At 51.7% G+C, this 10391-nt stretch overlaps 1 protein-coding gene across 1 annotated transcript; it reads left to right on the top strand.

Moving 5' to 3' along the window:
* Positions 1–341: 341 nt before the first annotated feature.
* On the top strand, positions 342–707 carry RPRML (reprimo like; the record flags this gene model as incomplete). Its single annotated transcript, XM_082860805.1, has 1 exon — positions 342–707. The coding sequence occupies one exon, from the start codon at positions 342–344 to the stop codon at positions 705–707; it is 366 nt and encodes a 121-aa protein (XP_082716931.1).
* Between the last annotated feature and the right edge of the window lie 9684 nt (positions 708–10391).

Here is a 10391-nt window from a genome sequence, read left to right as displayed (position 1 = left end):
GCAGGGCCTGGGGCGGGGGGGGGGATGGGGAAGGAAGGAGGGGGCGGGGCCGTTGCTAGGGGAGGGGCGGCGGGGAGTGCGAGGAGCGCAGTCGGTGCCGCGAGGCGCGCTCGGCTCTGCCGCTCCAGCTCCCGCAAAGCCTGTTGCTGCCTTCTCCCGGCCGCCGCTTCCCGCCAGGTGCCCAGGGGCCGGCGGCCCGAGGGGTGCGGCGCGCGGGCAGCCCCCCGCCCTCTTGCTCTCCACGCACACAGGTGGACCCGAGCGTCTCCGAGAGCGCGGACGCCGGAGAGCCTCCCGGTGTGCCCCGGACCGCGCGCCAAGACCCCGGGCGCCGAGCGGCGATGAACGCGACCTTCCTGAACCACAGCGGCCTGGAAGCGGCGGGTGGCTTGGGCGGCGGCGGCGGCGGGGCCGCCGTGGGAAATCGCAGCCACGGGCTGGGCACGTGGCTGGGCTGCTGCCCCGGGGGCGCGCCGCTGTCCGCCAGTGACGGGGTCCCCGCGGGGCTGGCGCCGGATGAGCGCAGCCTGTGGGTGTCGCGCGTGGCGCAGATTGCCGTGCTCTGCGTGTTGTCGCTCACCGTGGTCTTCGGCGTTTTCTTCCTGGGCTGCAACCTGCTCATCAAGTCGGAGAGCATGATTAACTTTCTGATGCAGGAGCGCCGGCCTTCCAAGGACGTGGGCGCTGCCATTCTGGGGCTGTACTGAGCGCCGCCTCGGCCCGCCCTCGGCAGCTTGGCTGGAAGAAGACGGAGAAGGGAGCCCAGGACCCTGGTTCCCCCTCCCCGGGCTCTGCCGCCGCCTCTCGGCGGGCAGCGCGAGGGGCAGCGACGTGCCTCCGGGCGCCCGGGCCCGGGCCACTGCGGGACCTTAGGCGGCGGCGCGGGAAGGGACTTCCACACCCGACTCGGTCCTGCGTGCGGTCCAGCGTTGGGGGGTGGGAGGGTAGAGGATGGGGGTTCTTAACTGTTACTTTGAAAGGAAGTTCTGGGCAGGGTGGGAGAGGTTGTGGGATGCACTTGGGGCTGAGGTCACCGGCGTGGGAACTTTGTGTGTACGTAGGTGGGGTGGAGTGGGCGCGAGTTCCGAGCAGCGTGCGGGGGGGCGCCGCTGTTGACGAATCCGAGTCACTGAGCTTGTTGGCTTGATTTCGCATTTGAGAAGAAATCTTGCAATAAAGCTACAGCCGTCGGGCTCCCCGCGGCTTCCGCCCGCACTCCTGTGGGATGTGTGTGTATGGTGGGGGTGGGGGTGGGCGGGGGTGGCCCGTGTGTAGCCTACTAGCAAGTACTTTAGGCAGGTCACAGGACGCCAGGCCTCAGGACTGGGCAGCTGTCGGGGCTGGTCGCGGGCTCCTGAGACCCACTCGGAAGCTGCAGCCGGGGAGGAAAAAAGGTCCTGTTTTCTACGCGGACAGCCAGGGAGGCAGGTCCTGCAGGCTGGCGGGATAGCTGGTGAGATCAATTAAATCCCTGGAAAATTTGAATCTATTCCGTGAGATGGAAAAAAAAAAATCAGTTACTTGAGTCCAAAACGGAGAAAATAGCAAAAATAATACATCAGGACAGTGGGCAAATAAAATTCAATTAATGTGTGGGCAGCAGTCTAGATCGAGGGAAATTTTAATTATAGGGCCCAAAGCCCCATGTAAGGGCTTGCTTGACGCTACCCTTGTAGAGGGTAGGTGAGCAGATTCTGAAGATGTGCCCTTGCAGCATGGGGAGGAGAGTTTGGGTGGGTGGAATGTATGCTTGGGAGAGGGCTTTGTGGTTTGAAGGACCCAGGATGTTTAAAATGGAGCAAATGACCTCCAATGTAGCTGTGTTCAGGGAATTTGGAAGCTCCCATTATGAGATGCCCCCTGCTTCCCAGAACCCTGGCACCTCTTATAGGTGCAGAATTTCCTTAAAGCCGTGTTAAGCAGTTAGAACCTTGGCACTCACAGCCAAGGGGGAGTGTGAGTGGCTCTGCTCTCTGCAAGTGTCTGGTCTGGGGAAGAACTGAAACTGGGGGGTGGGGGACAGGAGGAGAGAAAGCTGGTCTTTGTAGCTTGTGTATATCCCCCTTAGCCCTAGTGCCAACCCCACTCAGGCACCCTGGTGCTTGGAAGATTTGGGGGGAGGGCTCTAGTGGATTTCTCCCCCTCTTTTCTCTTTTGCCATGGGTGGAAGTGAAGGTGAATGAGAAGGAAGGTGGCTGAAGCCTTACTTGGCTTTGGGAAGAGAAGTATACTTCTCTTGTATGAGCGCCATCTCATGTCTCCAACACTAGTTCCCTACGAGGTTTGCGAGGGGGTGCACAGCATCTCAACAAAAGCATAGATGGTCACTGACTATGTTTTTGTTTTTGTTTTTGCGATACGCGGGCCTCTCACTGTTGTGGCCTCTCCCGTTGTGGAGCACAGGCTCCAGACGTGCAGGCTCAGCGGCCATGGCTCACGGGCCCAGCCACTCCGCGGCCTGTGGGATCTTCCCGGACCGGGGCACGAACCTGTGTCCCCTGCATCGGCAGGTGGACTCTCAACCACTGCGCCACCAGGGAAGCCCATGATGGTCACTGATTATGAAGGATTCAGAATCCTCCTGGCTCCTGAGCCCTCCTGTGTAACCAGGATCATCATCATTAGGGACTTCCCTGGTGATCCAGTGGTTAAGACTCCGTGCTGCCAATGCAGGGGGGGCCCGGGTTCCATCCCTGGTCGGGGAACTAGATCCCACATGCATGCCGCAACTAAAAGAGCCCGCGTGCGGCAACTGAGACCCGGTGGAACCAAATAAATTAATAAATAAATATTAAAAAAAAAAAAGAATCATCATCATTAGGATGTGTCATCTTCCCACCCACACCCACCCCACCACCCCAATCTCAGACCTGGGAGAGTTCATCCAGTTAGGCCAGTCCAGTAAAGGATAGGGGCCAGAAACTACTGCAGAGTTAAACCCACAATGTGAAGAATGCTCTGTTGATGGTTTGGGTAAGTAGCCCAGCTTGATCTGGTGAGAGCAGCCTTGAACAACTGGGGCAACCTGGGGATCTGGCTCTGTGTAGCACAGCTGTCTGGAGCCCGGCTGACCCGATGGCCTGAAGAATGGAGGTCAGAGAGCCGCAGGTGTTCACGTAAAACCCAAATGACAGGAAAAATGGGAGTTTTGGCAGGGACACAGCTTAGACACTGTTTTCTGGCTGACCAAGTTGGAGCAAACACTACGAGAACTTCCCTCTAATAAAATGGATCTGCAACTGGGGCAAGAGAAGGGGATTCAAGAGTTAAGTTTCCTGAATTTGCTGAAAAAGGAAAAGGCTTAATGGGGAAGCTTTGCAGGATTTTCTCACTGTAAAGAAGAAAAAGGACAATGAAGACATGTACTAACATGTGTGTTTGTGCACCCCATCCCATGACTGGCACACCCATGTGGACAAGTATGCACACACAGGCAGGTGCACACAAAGCCAGGCTCAAGCCCCAAACAGGAAACTAGCAAGTGTGAGTGGGGTCCAGGGAAGGGTGGAGGGTGACATCTCTTCTGCAGTCCATCTTAGTTCTTTTGAAGCCCTGATGTCCTGCAATGTGTTTACAGAGCTCTCTTATATAAACCTCAGGGGTGGGCACCCTTAGTTACCAAAGAGCGAGCGCACGAAGCATAGTGCTTCAGGGGAAAGGCAGGACTAGATCAGAGTCCTGAGCCTGGGGCATCGGGCACTGGACCAAGAAAGAGCCTGGTTCTCCAATGCCCTCTCCTCACTCCCCACCCCTGTGCAGGGAGAGATCTTCCAACAAGGGCTGCCCAAGATTCAGGGGCCAAATCTCTGGAGGTCCTGGGTTCAGAAGAGAAGTCCTGGACGCTGGTCTTTGAAATCCTAGCCGCCCTGCTTCCTGGCTCTGTGACTCTGGGGAAGTAACTCAATCTCTCTGAGCCTTAGTTTCCTCATCTATAGAATGGAAGCCATAGTAGCCATAGCTCCCATGAGACGATGAGTATAAAGTAGCTGACACAGTGCCTGGCATGTGATAAACAGCCAATAATGACAATGATTATGATTATCATTATTTTTGTTTAAGGTGTGAACTCTTCCCCAGCAAGATATATTTGGTTCTCTGAAAAGGGATCTTGGACAGAAAAATAGTAACTCGTATTTGCAAAGCATTTTGTAGGTTTCAAAGCACTCTCATAATCAGGACAAAAATAATGTATTGTGTGTCTAATGAGCGGAGCACTGAGCTCCCACCTTGCTGAGGAAGGTTTCATTACTGCTCCCATTTTACAGGTGAGGTAACTGAGGCTCTAAGAGGTTGTCTGAGGTCACCCAGCCAGGAAGGGGCAGAGCTAGGATTCAGCCCTGCCTGTGACTCCAGCCTTCCCTCCATATGCTCTTGTTTGCTGTCCACAACAGCTCGGTGAGTAAGAGCACACACTCTCCCATGAGCCTGTTTATAGGAGAGGAAACTAAGTTTCCATTTAACGGACTTGCCCCTGTTCATCCTTTCAATGAGTGTCTACTGCGAATCTCCTGTGGGCCAGGTACCGTGCAGGCACTGGGGTGAGCAAGGCGATAGCAGAACTGGAGTCTAGCCCGGCCTGCAGCCCCGGGTACTTGCACTGCTCCTCAGGACCACTAGCCTTCGGGTATTGAGGGTCTCAGGGACTAGGTCAAACCCTCTGCTTCCCTTCCTCTGAGTCAGGGATGGAATATCTGGGGTCAGTTGTGCTCTCACTAGCAAGAGGTCCTCTGGAATGGGGGACACTAGGAAGGGCTTACATCACAACATCCACTTACTTTCCCACTTGTTTGTCTGAATCCAGTTCACACAGAGCCATGCTGGTCTGGCTTCTGGGAGTCGCTCTGCCCAAACTCTCCCTAGACCCCAACTCAGCAGCAGACCAAGAGCAGCCTGGAGTGTTAGGGGAGGTTTAGAAGGGACAGTGAAGCCTGACAAGTGGTGGGCACAGACAAAAAATGGCCACATCCAGCATTCCAATGTTGGGGGAAGGGTGTGTGTGTGGGAGGGTGGGGGGGTGGGTATGTGTGTGTCACACTTTTTTTTTGGCGGTACGTGGGCCTCTCACTGTTGTGGCCTCTCACAGGCTCCGGACGCGCAGGCTCAGCGGCCATGGCTCACGGGCCCAACCGCTCCGCGGCATGTGGGATCCTCCTGGACTGGGGCACGAACCCATGTCCCCTGCATCGGCAGGTGGACTCTCAACCACTGTGCCACCAGGGAAGCCCTGGGTCACACATTTTATACCAGGGAATTTGGTGGGATCTCTGAGTAGCATTCCTTGAGTGCCGCCCACGATCCTCTCTTGCCAATCAAGATCTTACCAGGTACGTAGGATGTCCAGATCCCCGAACCCAGCTCAGGGCAGGCCAAACCAGGCAAGTGTCCAGGTCTCTGAGATGGCAGCTGGGGCGGGGGTGTGGGGTCCCTACCCTGAGGCAGCATCGCTTACCCCTGCAGCTCTACGGTGTGACAGAGCTCCATCACTACACTACCCTCGAGGACCAGAACTGTCTCCTCTGTGTGTGTATTTTCTGTGGTGCCGAGCATGACGCTTTATTCTGTTTAGGAACATCACAAAACTTGGTTGAATTGAAGACACAGCCTCTGCTTTCAAAGGGCGTCATGCATCATAGGGATCAAAGACGTGTCATGAAATAAACAAAACACAAGGAGGGTAAGTGTTCACTTCAGTCAGATGCAAATACAATTCCATGGTAATGACTCCCTTTTTAGGTGCTAATATCGCCATTTAGAGAAGATCTTCCACATGCCAGGAATGGTGTGAAGCACTTTTCATATTTTATCTCATAATCCTTTCTATTTTTTTCATAACCCAGATCTAATAATTCCTGCAAGGCAGAGACTGTTCTCATCTCCACTGAAGAGAACAAGGCTCAGACTGTTAGGTCATTCCTCTGAAACCACAGTTAAGGATCAATGGAACCAGAGTCCACATTCAAGTCTACCTGAGTTCAAAAGATATTTGGAAAGTGAAGAGCTGGCACATTTTATGATTTTGATTGAAATTTTGAAATTACACCATGCCTTGATTTTTCTGTTTCATTGTTCAGGATGTGGGGATATTTTGGGGAGAACTTCTCACTTTTCTTTGTTGCAGAATGTGATGGTGACTCCTTAGTCATGAAATAGTACCACTACTGATGATGAAGATGTTGGTGATGATGCAGAGAAATTAACGACTCACCACCATCATTAAACAGACTATAAGTTGACAAGAAAAGTTACCCAAAACACTAGAAGTAGAGAGGGAAAGAGAGGGTTATGTCGAGATGGTTGACTATATACTCACTCCATCCAGCCCTGAGTCATTATAAACACTGGGACAGATACTAAAGAAAATCTATAGCATTGCAGGAAAACATAAGGGGTGCCCTCAGTGGACTAGAAACCATGAAGATATCCTGGAAAATAGGTGTCAGATTAGGTCAGGTCGGAAGGGGTACTCACAGCTCACAGATCAGGAAAGCAAGGTCTGCCACAAAAGGTGGGAACTGTTTCAGCGTGCGCCAAACTGGGGTGCATGGGCAAGGGAAGCAGGTGGAGTCACTCCCGGGGTACTGCAGAGGTTGTAGTCAGAAGAATCAGCTTCCTCTCTCCTTGTCCCAGCACTTCTTGCCATCAGAGGCAACTCTGAGGCTTTGTCATGAGCAGGGCACGAGGGATGATACAGAAAAGGAGAAATTATTTATGGCCATGGTGACCTTAAGATACACTGATCCGTAAAGATTAGAAGAGGTTTACAATGGCAGTCAGAGGGCATACCTGCCCCAAAGACTGCTCTGGGTCCTTGATGCCATGGGCCCTGTCTCCCCTGGAACCTGCCTTTTTATGCTCCGGACTGCAGACTTAGATAATGAGATGCTCCACTTCTAAAAATGTGGCTTTATATTAACTTTTCTGCAATGTATGTATCGGCAGTCACATGTGTACTTACCAAAAGGGTGAAAAACTCCAATGAATTGCCATGGAGATGAAACCTGGAATGAGGTTGCCATGGAAACAAAACTGTTTCTAAAATGCCACATCACCTTGGGGAAGTAGGAAGCTCCTGTCAAAGACTTGAAGCTAGGTCTTCCCTGGTGGCACAGTGGTTGACAGTCCGCCTGCCGATGCAGGGGACACGAGTTCGTGCCCCGGTCCGGGAAGATCCCACGTGCCACGGAGCGGCTAGGCCTGTGAGCCATGGCCGCTGAGCCTGTGCGTCCGGAGCCTGTGCTCCGCAATGGGAGAGGCCACAACAGTGAGAGGCCTGCGTACCGCAAAAAAAAACACCAAAAACACTTGAAGTTAGAGGCCAAATCACAGACCTTCCCATCAGGGCCGGGTGCTCTTTCAGTTTCTTTTTACTTCTTTTTTTCTTTTCTTTTCTTGCCATCCCCAAAGGCAAGGGATTTAAATTTTGAAGACTTTGATTCAAGCTCTGGCTGTGCCATTAATAAGTCATGGGAATCAGGTATCTGAGGGCCCTGAAGAGGTGTGAGGAAGAGGGCTACTGGCCCTCCTCTCTGGCTCTGTATTGACCTGCCGTGTGACCTTGGACAAGTCATTCTATCTGTTCCTGGGTTTCCTCCCATACAAAGCAAGGAGCTGGACTAGGTGGTCTCTAAGATCATTCCAGTACTTTTCTCTCTCCCATGACACTGCCTCGAGGGGCAACCAGCCTCTCAAGTAAATTAGGCCAGCGGAGCTGTCTGTGGTGCTGAACATCTGTCTGTTGAGCTCCTGGGCCACATCCTTTTCTCAATAGATCATGGCTATTCTCAGCACTCCCAGAGACTGGCGGACTCAGGCCGCCTCCATCAGGAGCCTAGGGACCTGCTTGCAGCTGGAGAGGAGACTCCAGAGGGTCTTGGAGTTCAGAGAGCACTGGAGGAGGAATCTAGAGGTGTGGTCCCAGCCTGACTCTGACATTTGCTGTCAATGGTTTTTTTTTTTTTTTTTTTTTTTTTGTGGTACGCGGGCCTCTCACTGTCGTGGCCTCTCCCGCTGCAGAGCACAGGCTCCGGACGCGCAGGCCCAGCGGCCATGGCTCACCGGCCCAGCCGCTCCGCGGCATGTGGGATCCTCCCGGACCGGGGCACGAACCCGCGTCCCCTGCATCGGCAGGCGGACTCTCAACCACTGCGCCACCAGGGAAGCCCGTCAATGGGTTTTTGATGAAGCCACACTTTCCCTGTGGACCTTTGTTTTCTCATCAATGAGACTAAGATGGGGACTAAGATGATCCCTAACGCCCGATGGGCCAGAATAGTCCTGGGAAGCTTGCCTGGGCTACGGGACAGGAGAGCCCATACACATTCAGCCAATCCCCACCTGTCCCAAGGCTCAGGCTTCTCTAGTAGGACCGACGATGATGAACAAAGCACACTCCCTTGTTAGGAACATATGTTCTTTTGTCTGGAAGAAAAGGCAGGCCGTGAGCAGATGTAGCATTTACATTTTCTCAAGTGACAACTGAACACTGAGGATGATTACTGCTTGTCATGAAATGTGTCAAAACTATAATAAAATCTCCAACTTATATCATCCGCCTACTTATCTGATTATCTTTCCAGAATCTGCTTCACTCCTCAGTATCACAGGATGAAAAAGACAAAGAAAGGAAAGCTCAAAGGGAGTTCACACTAGGAGGGACACAGACACCACAATTCGCTCTGAAACATGTTTTTCACCCTTCAACTCCCCCATTTGTTGACATAATGGGATGTTTGGGAGTGTGGAGTCCATAATCAAGAAGGGCCCCTTGGGCTTCCCTGGTGGCGCAGTGGTTGAGAGTCTGCTTGCCGATGCAGGGGACACGGGTTCGTGCCCCGGTCCGGGAAGATCCCACATGCCGCGGAGCGGCTGGGCCCGTGAGCCATGGCCGCTGAGCCTGCGCGTCCGGAGCCTGTGCTCCGCAACGGGAGAGGCCACAACAGTGAGAGGCCCACATACCGCAAAAAAAAAAAAAAAAGAAGGGCCCTTGATTCAAGTCCTGCTTCTGCTCCTTATCAGCTATAACACATGCTTCAGTTTCTTCGTTTGTAAAATGGGGGTTAATGACACATACCTCTTTTTTTAAATTTTTTTTATTTTTTGCGGTATGCGGGCCTCTCACTGCTGTGGCCTCTCCCGTTGCGGAGCACAGGCTCCGGACGCGCAGGCTCAGCGGCCATGGCTCACGGGCCCAGCCGCTCCGCGGCATGTGGGATCTTCCCGGACTGAGGCACGAACTCGTGTCCCCAGCATCGGCAGGCAGACTCTCAACCACTGCGCCACCAGGGAAGCCCTCTTGTCTGGTATTTTATTTCCACCTTTTTTTTTTTAAACTCTCCCCAAAATAGTCATTATAAATGTCTTTTTATTTTTAAAATTACATACAGTGAAATTCATTTTTTTCTGGTGTATGATACTAGGTGTTTTGACAAATGCTTCGAGTTGTGTAATCGCCAACACAATCAAGATACAGAACAATTCTACCAGACAAACACAGTTCCTCATGCTGCCACTTTGTAGTCAAACCCTCCCTCCTTCCTTTAACCCCTGACAATCACTGACTTGTTCTCTGTCCTTATGGTTTTTCTTTTCCAGAATGTCAAATCAATGGAACCATAAGATATATAGCCTTTCCAGTTTGGCTTCTTACACTTAGCTTAATGCATCCACATTGCTGCACGTACCAATAGTTCGTTCTTTTTTATCGTTGAGTAGTATTCCATCATATGAATGCATCACAGATTTTTTAAATTAACTTTTGATTTTTATCTATCTCCAGTTGAAGGACATTTGGGTTGTATCAGTTTTTGGTGATTATGAAAAATCCATCACAGTCATGTACAGTTTTGTATGTATGTGTACAAAAATTTTTCATTTCTCTTGGGTAAATACCTAGAAGGGGGACTGTTGCATCATATAGAAAGTATATACTTAACTCTACAAGAAACTGCCGAAGTGTCTCCACGGTGGACGTCACACTTTGCATTCCCATCAGCAACGTGCAAACGCTTTAGTTGCTCTGCATCCTCACCAGCACTTGGTAATGTCAGGGTTATTATAATTTTTGTATTTTGTTTATTTGTACATGTGTCTTTCTAGTATGTGTGTAGCGATATCTCACTGAGTTAAATTTCTATTTTCTAATGAATGGTGGTGTTGAAAATCTTTTCATGGGCTCATCTGTCATCTGCATGTCTTCTTGAGTGAAGTGTCTTTTGCTCAGTTTTAAAGTTGGGTTGTTAGTTTCTGATTGTTGACTTCTGTATAGTTTGGATACAGTCTTTTGGCCGATTGTGATTCGTGAATATTTTTTCCCAGCCTGTGCCTTGTCTTTTCATTGTCTTAACAGAGTCTCTCACAGAGTTCCATACCTCCCCCAACCACTGCCACCCCCA

Source organism: Leucopleurus acutus (assembly GCF_964270905.1).
Source record: "Leucopleurus acutus genome assembly, chromosome: 19".
Classification (NCBI taxonomy): domain Eukaryota; kingdom Metazoa; phylum Chordata; class Mammalia; order Artiodactyla; family Delphinidae; genus Leucopleurus; species Leucopleurus acutus.
Note: the sequence above shows the minus strand (reverse complement) of the source record. Positions and strands in the feature narration are given on the sequence as shown.